Source organism: Cherax quadricarinatus, chromosome 31 (genome assembly GCF_038502225.1).
Source record: "Cherax quadricarinatus isolate ZL_2023a chromosome 31, ASM3850222v1, whole genome shotgun sequence".
Classification (NCBI taxonomy): domain Eukaryota; kingdom Metazoa; phylum Arthropoda; class Malacostraca; order Decapoda; family Parastacidae; genus Cherax; species Cherax quadricarinatus.
In genome coordinates this window covers 13462930-13475583 of record NC_091322.1, presented here as the reverse complement: position 1 = coordinate 13475583, position 12654 = coordinate 13462930, and the positions used below count along the sequence as shown (strand labels likewise).

The following is a 12654-nucleotide window of genomic DNA, read 5'->3' as shown; positions in this document are numbered from 1 at the left end:
AAATAGGAAAACACTGCATAGAACAAAAAACGAAGATCTTGACTGTGTGCTAATGGAGTGGATTTGACAACGAAGAAGTGAATGTATGAAGAACTGAACATTGAAGGCAAGTGTCAATATTCAGAGGGTTGGCTGCAGAAATTTAAGAAGTGCAATGGTGTAAAATGTCTGAAAATCTGTGGTGAAAAAGCTTCTGCTAACCATGAAGCAGCTGAAAATTACATTGACGAATTTGCCAAGATAATATCTGATAAAAACCTTAGTCCTGAACAAATTTACAGTGCTGATGGCACAGTTCTCCACTGGTGCTATGTTTCTAGAAAAACATTAACAACGGCTGATGAGAGAGCACCAACAGGTTTTAAGGATGCTAAGACAGGTTAACTATTCTTGGGTGTGCCAGTGCTGCAGGCACACACAAGGAGAGGTTGACAGTGATTGGAAAAAGCAAACATCAAAGATGTCTGAAAGGTGTACGCAATTTATGCCAACAAGAAAGCATGGGTAACCCGAGAGATTGCTTAGACAGAAACCTATGTTAGTAAGACAGATGACACTTGAAGAAGTCTTTAAAAATGCCGTCTGTCAATCGTCTTGAGAATCGTCTTGAGAATCATGATCCTGGTCTATAATTATCCCATTATTTCATTTATCAATATATTACTCTATAAATAAACTGTAGTAGTATTTGTAGCCTTTATTTATCCCACTTAGTGTGAGTATTCATACATTTTTGCTGCAGTGTTAATGCTTGATGATGGGGTGCTGCCCTAGAACCCACTTTCATTCTGAAATTCAAAAAATTCTGAAATTCGAAACACTACTGGCCCCAAAGGTTTTGGATAAAGGGATGTAGACCTGTATTCATTATCTGTTCTCAATTTTCCAATAGCATGGGATCCCTAAACATAAAATCAATACTTCTAATGGACTTCAATTGAAATCAAAAAAAGTGAATACCTCCTGGTAATCCTCATTTTATATAAATTAAAAATAAATAATTCCGAAAACATACTACAGTAGAACTTCGAAAAATTTAAGAGCTAAAACATATTATGATATATGATACTTTCATCCATACTGCTAAACTATACAGTGGAACCTCAAATATCGAACTGCTCCCAACTCAACCACTACTACTACTACTACCACCGCCTGCCTACATATACCCACCCTGCTCTCCTTTTCGCTAGTGTGACTTTGTAAATGGTCCAAGTTGGACCGAAACGTCGTCGTAAGCTCCTCTCTTCTATGTGCGGGTTATTTGTGTATTGTTCCAGTCATGGTATTATGCCTTTTTGTTACAGTGGAACCTCAAATATCGAACTTTCTTCGGTCCAGAAGTCTGTTCGAGTGCCTTTACCAAATGAATTTATTCCCATCAGGAATAATGTAAATTAGAATAGTCCATTTCAGACCCTTAAAAATACACTTATAAAAGCACTTACAAAAATACACTTACATATTTGGTTGTGTTGGGAGCAGTTCGATTTTTGAGGTTCCACTGTATTTATGTAAGTGTATTTTTGTAAGTGCTTTTATAAGTGTATTTTTGATGGTCTGAAATGAACTAATCTAATTTATATTATTCCTGATGGGAATAAATTCGTTTGGTAACGGCACTCGAACAGCGGTCTGGAATGTAGAAAGTTCGATATTTGAGGTTCCACTGTACTACCAAAAATGCTAGTTTATGTTAATGCAACAATTATGCTTGCAAAATCAAATTATAATTATCTAAGATGTTTATAACTTTTGCAAGGATAGTCTGTCTATGGAAACATAATAGGCATAGCAAAACATAAGCAGCAAGTGAGACTCTGGGATGTTAACTGTGAATGAAGTTGAAGTGAGAAATGTGAAGCAGAGAGAAGCAAATACTATGTATAAAAATGAAAATATTCTGGGAGTTAATTAAATATTTTTGTAAATATTCATGATGTGCTTGCAAGACATACATGAGCAGAAGCAAACTGGATAATAATTCCTTCAAGGATTTATCTATTGGTTTAATTCATCAGTAATATTTAGATCAAATTTCTTCTCAACTAGATGCAGTGAACACAAAAAATACAGTACACTTAGACTAACCATTCATGTTTCAACATGGACACAATGTGCAGTTGTGCATATACATTTATGCTATAGGTTTATCATAGACATGAACATCAATACAACTTATTTTTTAAAAGACAATAATAAAAGCATCACAGAACAAATCTGACATTTTTAGATGCAGTAGCTACACAAATTTTAACACTTTTATACGAGCAATCACACGTTTGGTATTTTTTAGTGAATACAGTATAATAACAATTCAGACAAGCAAGATTAATCAATGAGTCTAACAAAAATTTCTCCTTTATTACTGGCTAAACTAGCCCAGTTAGATTTGCAAGCTAGTACTACATACAATACTGTATTACAGAATCCAAAAAATGAGTGTTACATCAAGCACATACAATTGTACATATGTTAAGGGCATCATAAAAATTACAAATATGATGATACACTAATTACTGCAAACCAATAAATTACAGAAGAGAAATCTATCTTTACCTTTCGATTTGGGTCGAGATGCTCAGGTAAAAGAATGACCACAGAGCCACCTAATTCATTATTAGTCATCCTCCACGGGTAATGGATGTCAATGATTTACAAAAGTAAGTCCAACTCCCTCTCCCAGGTACATACAAGCTGGTAGGCAGGTAAGAAACACATGGTGTTTGGATCAGTACATTTCACACCAAGCCCACTGATTTCCAATACTAAGTCACTAGTACTACTGACTTACAATATTTCAAACATAAATAAAGTCATCAATTGAAGCACATCTGTCCATAAGATACTAACAAACATTATGAGATACAGTAGTACATAAATATAATAAGAAATTAGTTGATGCGTAAAAACCAAGCAGAGTACTGCAGAGGCTCAGGTAATTTGTTCAATAGTGATGAGGTGCTGTAACCACAAGAACTGTTGCCAAAATAATTGATTAGCACATCATCACAATACCTGTATTCATATATAACTTGTTGCCATGTACCCACATGTAGACTGTGACCCACAAACCTAGACTACATACTAACAGCTACAAACATGAGAGAGAGAGGAGCTTGCACAAGCACAACAAACAATACCTGGCAACTGATTATTGACGGGTAGACAGGCACACCAACATGCACACCTGCATGCTTCAAATATTGACGTGTTGCTAGGTTCTGTTACCAGTTACTTCTATTACCTCACAATTTTTAACAACTTGCTCTTACAATAAATAAGTTAATTGTTATAAAATGCACTCTATACCCATCTAGTGAACATTACTTAATTATGTATAATTATATTCATAGGGAAGCAATAAACATGAAGAGTCATACAGTGCCTGATGAATGAGGTAATCAGGTTTGATCCAAGGAATGAGGTAATCAGGTTTGATCCAAGGCAACCCTGTTGAAGGGGCTCAAAAACAAAAGTTTACAAAGGACCATAATGGGTTGAGGGGCTAAACCCCACTCACAAAAGCCTTATGACTTGAAATAGGTGAAAAAGTACCTCATATTGCACTGCAATGTTTCAAATTTACTATACACTTTGTTCCTTTGTGTTATATTGAGTGATTAAATGTCAGCTTGTTTATCTGGAAGGCAGGTATAAGGACTTCATAATTCCTGCCTCCTACACCAGCACACCCAAAATGAAAAATACAGTACGTACACAGTTTTGAAGAAAACTACATTATTTTCTGTGTTCAGGTTCCATGAACTACATTAGTAATAGCCAGCTACCTGTCTTTATAACCTCTGTATTACCCATATTTTACCCATAAACGGTCCAAACGTATATATACGTTCTCTCGCGTAGTGCCCCAAACGTATATATACGTTTCCTTTGTCATTCATTCAACATTGGCACAATAAGCCTGAGTCACCGAGACATGAGAGAATGGGTGTGCGCACTCAGTGTGCACCACATGAAAAAAAATTGGGGACGCCTGGGTACCACACGATCTTTTTTCCTATTAAAAAATATATATTTTTTTCTCTCAAAAAATTCGGGGCGCTGCCCAGGTGAACGTATATATACATAAGAACATAAGAAAGGAGGAACACTGCAGGAGGTCTGCTGGCCCATACTAGGCAGGTCCTTTACAATTCATCCCACTAACAAAACATTTGCCCAATTTTCAATGCCACCCAAGAAATAAGCTCTGATGTGAAAGTCCCACTCAAATCCAACCCCTCCCACTCATGTACTTATCCAACCTAGATTTGAAACTACCCAAAGTCCCAGCCTCAATAACCCAACTAGGTAGACTGTTCCACTCATCAACTACCCTATTTCCAAACCAATACTTTCCTATGTCCTTTCTAAATCTAAACTTATCTAATTTAAATCCATTACTGCGGGTTCTCTCTTGGAGAGACATCCTCAAGACCTTATTAATATCCCCTTTATTAATACCTATCTTCCACTTATACACTTCGATCAGGTCTCCCCTCATTCTTCGTCTAACAAGTGAATGTAACTTAAGAGTCTTCAATCTTTCTTCATAAGGAAGATTTCTAATGCTATGTATTAATTTAGTCATCCTACGCTGAATATTTTCTAACGAATTTATGTCCATTTTGTAATACGGAGACCAGAACTGAGCTGCATAATCTAGGTGAGGCCTTACTAATGATGTATAAAGCTGCAGTATGACCTCTGGACTTCTGTTGCTTACACTTCTTGATATAAATCCCAGTAATCTATTTGCCTTATTACGTACGCTTAGGCATTGCTGTCTTGGTTTAAGGTTGCTGCTCACCATAACCCCCAAGTCCTTTTCGCAATCTGTATGGCTAAGTTCTACATCATTTAACTTATAAGTACTAGGATTATGGGCACTCCCAAGCTTCAGAACCTTGCATTTATCTACATTGAACTGCATCCGCCACTTTTCTGACCAAGAATGGAGTTTGTTCAAATCCTCCTGAAGTTCCATAACATCTACGTTTGAATCAATTATCCTACCTATCTTTGTGTCATCGGCGAATTTGCTCATATCACTAGTAATTCCCTCATCAAGATCATTGATATATATTATAAACAACAACGGGCCCAAGACTGATCCCTGTGGAACGCCACTTGTTACAGATCCCCACTCGGACTTAACCCCATTTATGGACACTCTCTGCTTCCTGTCAGTGAGCCATGACTCGATCCACGAGAGCACTTTTCCCCCAATGCCATGAGCTGCCACTTTCTTTAACAGTCTATGGTGCGGAACTCTATCAAAAGCCTTACTAAAATCTAAGTAAATAATATCAAATTCTTTATTGTGGTCAACAGCCTCAAAAGCTTTACTGAAGAAAGTTAATAAATTAGTTAGACAAGACCGGCCTCTTGTGAATCCATGCTGAGTATCATTAATCAAGCTATGCTTATCGAGATGGCTTCTTATAATCTCAGCTATAATTGACTCTAGTAATTTGCCTACAATTGAGGTCAGGCTTATTGGGCGATAATTTGACGGTAACGACTTGTCCCCTGTTTTAAAAATAGGAATTACATTAGCCATCTTCCACATATCAGACACTACACCTGTTTGAAGAGATAAATTAAAAATATTAGTTAATGGTTCACAGAGTTCCATTTTGCATTCCTTAAGAACCCTTGAAAAAACCTCATCAGGACCCGGCGACTTATTTTGCTTCAGTCTGTCTATCTGCTTCACAACCATCTCACTAGTGACTGTGATGTTACATAATTTATCTTCTTCTAGCCCACTGTAAAAATTAATTACTGGAATATTGTTAGTGTCTTCCTGTGTAAAAACTGAGAGAAAATAATTATTTAAAATCAAGCACATTTCATTCTCTTTGTCAGTAAGGTGCCCATAGTTATTTTTAAGGGGACCTATCTTATCTCTAACTTTTGTTCTACAGACCTGGAAAAAACTTTTTGGGTTAGTTTTAGAATCCCTAGCAACTTTAATTTCATAGTCCCTTTTAGCTTTTCTTATCCCCTTTTTAATGTCCCTCTTAATGTCAATATACTGATTCATAAGATGACCCTCACCTCTTTTGATACGCCTATAAATTCCTTTCTTATGCCCTAGTAGATACTTGAGCCTATTATTCATCCATTTTGGGTCATTTCTATTTGATCTAATTTCTTTATATGGGATAAACGCTCCTTGAGCAGCATGTATAGTGTTCAGAAAACTGTCATATTGATAGCTCTCTTCGTTACCCCAGTCAACAGATGATAAGTGTTCTCTAAGCCCATCGTAATCTGCTAAGCGAAAATCTGGGACTGTTACTGAATTATCGCTACTATCGTACTTCCATTCAATGCTAAATGTAATTGATTTGTGGTCGCTAGCACCCAGTTCCTCTGAAATTTCTAAATTATTAACAAGGGATTCATTGTTTGACATAACTAAGTCAAGCAGGCTATTTCCCCTTGTAGGTTCTGTCACAAACTGCTTCAAAAAACAATCCTGAAATACTTCTAAGAAGTCGTATGATTCTAAATTCCCAGTCAAGAAATTCCAATCAACATGACTAAAGTTAAAGTCTCCTAGAATTACTACATTATCGTGCCTTGTGGCCTTAACAATTTCCTCCCATAGTAGTTTCCCTTGGTCCCTATCTAAGTTTGGGGGACGGTATATCACTCCTAAAATCAGTTTTTCATGCCCCTCTGAAAATTCTATCCAAACAGACTCTGTATGTGTTACTTCAGACTTAATACCCGTTTTTATGCAACAGTTCAAGCGATCTCGGACATACAATGCCACCCCACCCCCCCTCCCAATACTTCTATCTTCTTGGAACAATTTAAAACCCTGAATATGACATTCCGCAGGCATGTCCCGACTTTTTGAATTAAACCACGTCTCAGTTAAGGCAAATACATCAATGTTACCTACACTAGCAACTAATCTCAACTCGTCCATCTTATTCCTAGCACTACGGCAATTAGCATAATAAACATTGAAAGACTCTCCTTTCTCTTTACCCTTCCTGCTCATTTCTATTTTTCTACTAAACCTATTACTGTCCTTATCACCCAAGGTCCCTGGCTTTTCAATATCTATCTCGTTCTTATTATTACTAGTTCCCCTAGAACTCGTAATATTACTACACTGGGACTTCACTGTTTTCCTGCCAAAACCCATACCACTAACTATTCCTAGTTTAAAGTCCTAACTGCTCCCTCCACTGCAGTTGCCAGTGCTCCCACCCCACACCTAGATAAGTGAATCCCGTCCCTAGCATACATGTCATTTCTGCCATAGAAGAGGTCCCAGTTGTCTATGAATGTTACCATTTAAGGGTTAAGACTCGAATCACTTTTCTCACCCAGTTAAGCCTTGTTTACCTCCCATGTGCATGTACACTAATTCCCTCTTAACATTTAACTTGAGACACTGCTGAAGAATGCTGATATAGGGAGGTGGTTAATTTCTATGGAATGATTCATGAGACCCTCCACAGATATTACTTTTTCATTATTCATAACTGTGTATTCTATGAACAGGTTCCATAAGCCAGTACCCTAAAGTATGATGGTAACAGCTGAAGACCATAAGGAGGATACTCTAAAGTGTAAAGCACTAGATAGAGGAAACTCAACTCGTGACATGAGCAATTTTTAAACTAAATTGCTAGACAAACCATCAATTTCAGAACATCATAATATTCATTCTGTCTATATACTGACTTTTTCCTACCTTCCACTTCAGTTGACTCATTAGTTTAAACAAAAGGTGCATTGCAGCTACAAGATCATCACTGAACTAGACAGTCTCAGGTTTATAACCTTTGTACCAGTTGGAGATAGGTTCATTAAAATGACACTGATTACCTCGTAATCTCTTTTTGTTTTGTCTCTTGGTAGGCAGGGTGACATTGGCTATACATACAGTGCCTGTTACAGGTTACAAGTCAGACATTAGATTGTCAATACTGTCAGAGTAATGCATTGTCTATGTCAGATTAAAGCCTATGCACCTGTCAAGAGTTCCTCCATAGGTTTAAGTTAGGATGATATTTTACAAACAATTTGGCGCTCTCAATGTGAAATTAGTCTTGGATTGGTATTTGCAGTGGGGTCACTCAACTTTTTTGTCAAGCATTTAAATTACAAATTAACACAGTCAAGGCTGGAGGTCTCCGAGCTACTCGAGAATAAGGAACACGAGGAAGATTCCTCTGAAGATGGAGCCAAGAGACAGCCATAGCAAAATTAAGGCCTTCGTTCTCCTTAAGACAATAGATTTCACGTTCATTAAGATAGACCTGACATCAGCGGGAAAAAGAAGGATGAGTTTCATTGCAATTAAGACAAGTGGAAGGAAGACTGCAAAATGTATCAGCATGATCTGCGGCACCACAGACCGGGCACTCTGCCGCAGACCTGCAGTATGTATTTAGCAGAATGTCCAAAGTGCCAACAATTTTGATACTGTTGGGGTGTAAGGACCACTTTATGGACCCCTAGGCGATGTCCCGCAATATAAACAGAGGACGAGAGTACACGGCAGTCAAAGGTTAAGCTGGCGATCCTACTGGGAAAGCGCCTCCACCTGTGAGCAGGCAGGACATATACAGTGGACCCCCGGTTAACGATATTTTTTCACTCCATAAGTATGTTCAGGTGCCAGTACTGACCGAATTTATTCCCATAAGGAATATTGTGAAGTAGATTAGTCCATTTCAGACCCCCAAACATACACGTACAAACGCACTTACATAAATACACTTACATAATTGGTCGCATTCGGAGGTAATCGTTATGCGGGGGTCCACTGTATATCCACTTTGAGAACTGGAAGTTCCTGAAGGGCTAATTGCTCTAAAATATCGTCACTGCAAGACAGAAAATCGCACTGTACAGTTGAACACGGTAAGACCACTGTATCACTGCAAGAACTGAGAGTAGTGTGCTTGTAAACTGTGATAGGAATGGGAAAGATCATGAGCTTGATCTGCATTCTGAGCTGTAACAATGTGCTGTAACAATGTGAAATGATATATTTTGGTGAACATGTCATAAAAGAGCTTTACCAATACATACTATGGTCTGAAAGATAATCGGTTGGAGATGTTGGTTGTAGGGAAAAGAATTTGGTCCACTGTGTACTTGTAAACATGGTGCATAAAGGAAGTGGGTGTCATGTAGGTTGTTTCTGGGTGGAATGAGCAGATCTCAAAGCATTATCATCAGCAAAGGGTCTGGAATGCTTAGGCATAGGACAGCGGGTGGCCTGACCGGAAGCAGATGGGCGATTTGAAAATTGTTGCACTTCTAAATAATTTAAGACTGCTCAACTTAAACTTAATTCAACTTCATTACTGTATATGCTAAGGATTGCTCAACCATAAACTCATTACTTCAAAATTAGATGCTTAAATTTCATTGTATTAAATAATACTAAATAGTAATAATTTCATATAGTAAACTGCTTTAAATTGTTCTAAATTGTACTAAATTGCAATACTGTAAGTTGTTTTCAAATTGTACCATTGTAATATTTCCATATTGTAAATTAATTCAAGTTGTACCATTGTACTGTACTAATGTAAATTTTATAAACTAATTTTAAAACTGTTTACTGTACTTACTGTAACTCATCAATGTCCATATAATTACGTATCTGTTATTGCTTTACTAATGTTAAGTTAATATTAAGTTTGCCCGAAATGCTCTGCATACAAAGGGGCTTTTGGCATGTACACCCAACTACTATATTCCTTTGCACAACTATGTATCATGTCAAAATAAAAATTATTATAATTATTATTATTATTATTATTATTAAGCCGGAAGCATAAAGATGTGCAAGGGGCAGATGCCTTAGAAGAAATGGGCAGAGCCTCAGTACCTGGAGCAGGTGATGAAGTGTCACTAGCAGAAGGTACAGGGGTATGGTAAAAGTCTGGATAATGGTCCAATAACAAAGCCAGGTCAGAACATGATGCAGTAACAAAAAGGGGCCTGGGAGGAGGAGAAGGAGGAGGAGGAGGAGGAGGAGAGGGATCATGGAATGAAGACTCCATGATGGTGGTACGTGTTTCTTTCTTATTATGTATTTTAAGAAAAAAAAAAAGAAGGAAAGAAAGAAAAGAAAGGGACAGCAGAGGGACAATTACTAGAAGGCATGGAAGGGCCGTAAGTTCCTCCCTTCATCGAAGAGGACCTCGAAACCGGCAGCAGTGCAGATGCAGCGTGAAACCCGTGACATACCTTGCCCTTCACACCAGTAAACCATCACTCCAGGATAACAACCTCACATCCACTGAGCCACCTCAGTGGACAAAAGATAGGCCCGTCAGACACCTACCACAAAGCATACCTCCCTCGGATGCCATCTTCCAGCATTGATAGGTAGCCTCCGGAGATACAACTGTCACCTACAGGACACCCTGCCCTACCTCCTAGAAATCCAGGAAAGGAGCAGGGCACCTTCAGATGATCCAGATTCCACAGCAAACTATACTATTCCCAAGGGACCCCACGGAGTGGGATGAACCCCAGTACACTTCCCCGGCCTAGAAACTGTAATGCCAGAGGAGAGAACCCAGAGGCTACAAATGGGATGGGGAAAGGGGAGGGTTGGGAGGGGGGAGGAAAAGGAAAAGGGCATATGGGGAGGATGGGATAGGGAAGGGAGATTGGGGGGTAATTAGGTTCGGTCTGAGGAAGGAGACCAACAGGTCTAATTCCTCATACCAAGAGCCTCTTTACCGTGCCAAGGAGCCCCCCTAGAAGAGGTCAGTAATTACTGCCCAGAAAATACTGGTCAACACAAGTAAATAGTCACAGAGTTAAGGTGATGCTATGTTCAACAAGAGCCTGGTTGATGAGGGTAAGCACCAGACAAGCTTGGTCCAAGGCTGAACTCCAGGAGTAGGAAAATTCTCAGACCTCATCAAAAGTATATCAAAGATAAAGGGATGATGAGAAGCACCATTATTTTGTATAAAAATACATATATTAGGGGCACACATCTACATTTATATTGGCTGCAAATACTGTTTTTCCTCAGACCATTATTATAGTGTTGACAATGTTGCATATTTGTAGTTTGGTGTGATATTCTGTGACAAGCAACTTTTTGTTCAGGTTCAAGTGCTAGTGCTAGTGCACAGTGCACTAGTTCACAGTGTTAGTGCTCAGTGCTAGTGCACTCAGCTCACACACTGAGGTCCGGGGGTTGATCCCTGGTACTGGTGGAAACATTAGTAAGTGTTTCCGTAAGACACCTGCTGTCTATGTTCACCTAGCAGTAAATAGGTACCTGGGTGTTAGTGGGCTGGTGTGGGTCGCATCCTGGGACAAAACTGACCTAATTTCCCCGAAATAATCAGCATAACCAGTGGCTTCTATATAGTAGTAGTATATCACTGATGTCAACTAGACCTGTATACCTTGTACATGTACTTATAGAAAATAGATATTATTATTATTAAACACATTTCTGTCGAGGTCATATACAGTAGTCTCTCTGGCATCAAGACTTGCTAAGTATTCATTACATATAAAGTTATCACAAATAGCCACTAATTCCTCATATTTATCATTATCTACACCTTTGAAACCCCTAATATACTCACCCATCATATAAACTGCAGGTAACTGAGCAACTGCCAATGTTTACCACAGTACACATGAGCACTAAACTGTTACTTACTTGCTTGTACGCAGTGTTTCTTTATATATATATTATTACAGGAAGCAAATAGTGTGAGGGGGAGGGAAATTACATATATTAATGTTAAGACCAGTAACACCGAAAAGAGAAACTAATTTAATTAAGCCGCTGAAACACAATACCTTGTTGTTGTTGTTGTTGTTTGTAAGAGCAAGTAAGTAAGTTAGTAAGTTTATTCAGGTATACACAAATTCAAAGTTTATTCTCTATAAGGATTACAATGCTGAGTTTACAGAAATTTGGTTATTGTTTGGTTTACATGTAGTAAAATTGTGATTACAGAGTGTACCACTAGAACGCTTAGCATGGCTAGGCATTTCGGGCATACTTAGTTTTATTCTTAATTGTAAAATATTACAAATTATGAGGTAAGTTGGTCTTATGGCTAAGTGACTAAATACTAGTTTATGAGTTTAGCAATGTGAATGCTTTTGTTTTGGCACAGTATATAGTTTCAGTATTGGATTATTATTATAATCAAAAAGAAGCGCTAAGCCACAAGGACTATACAGCTTCAGTATTGGAGTATCACAGGATTCATTATTTTAAGACTGAGATTAATATGTCTGTTTATGGTCAAATGAGTGAGCGAGTGTAAGTGTGAACCACCAGGTGGTATTCGTATAGTTAGTTGACGGGGTGTATCAGGGAGATAAGATGTTTTCTAATGGTAGTTTTGAAGGTGATGAATGTGTCTGCAGTTCTAGAGTTCTCAGGTAGGGTATTCCAGATTTTAGGGCCATTGACATACATTGAATTTTTGTAAAGGTTTAGTCGGACACGGGGAATGTCGTAGAGATGTTTATGTCTGGTGTTGTCATACATAGCAGCATATGTGTAGAGAACCTGGGATAACCCAAAAAAGTCATGACAGTGTGACTTATTTCCATTGGGACTGACAGCTTCCTCACATCTAGTTCATTACCTTTATTTATTTATTTATT

The 12654-nt window shown here is 38.1% G+C and overlaps 1 protein-coding gene across 3 annotated transcripts in view; it reads right to left on the bottom strand.

The window, feature by feature from the left end:
• The window catches only part of LOC128697789 (BBSome complex member BBS4), a 139737-nt gene that overhangs the window by 104783 nt on the left and 22300 nt on the right, over positions 1-12654 (bottom strand). The window contains exons 1-2 of one of the 3 annotated variants that reach the window (XM_070090211.1): positions 3093-3141; positions 2560-2697 (exon numbers count right to left, since the gene is read on the bottom strand). The exons of 1 other annotated variant lie outside the window; for it this stretch is intronic. In XM_070090211.1, the coding sequence (XP_069946312.1) occupies positions 2560-2628 (69 nt within the window). In that variant the 5' untranslated portion in view covers positions 2629-2697; positions 3093-3141. Of the gene's footprint in view, positions 1-2559; positions 2698-3092; positions 3142-12654 lie in introns of those variants that run through there. One more of the 3 variants, XM_070090210.1, reaches the window with a different exon arrangement.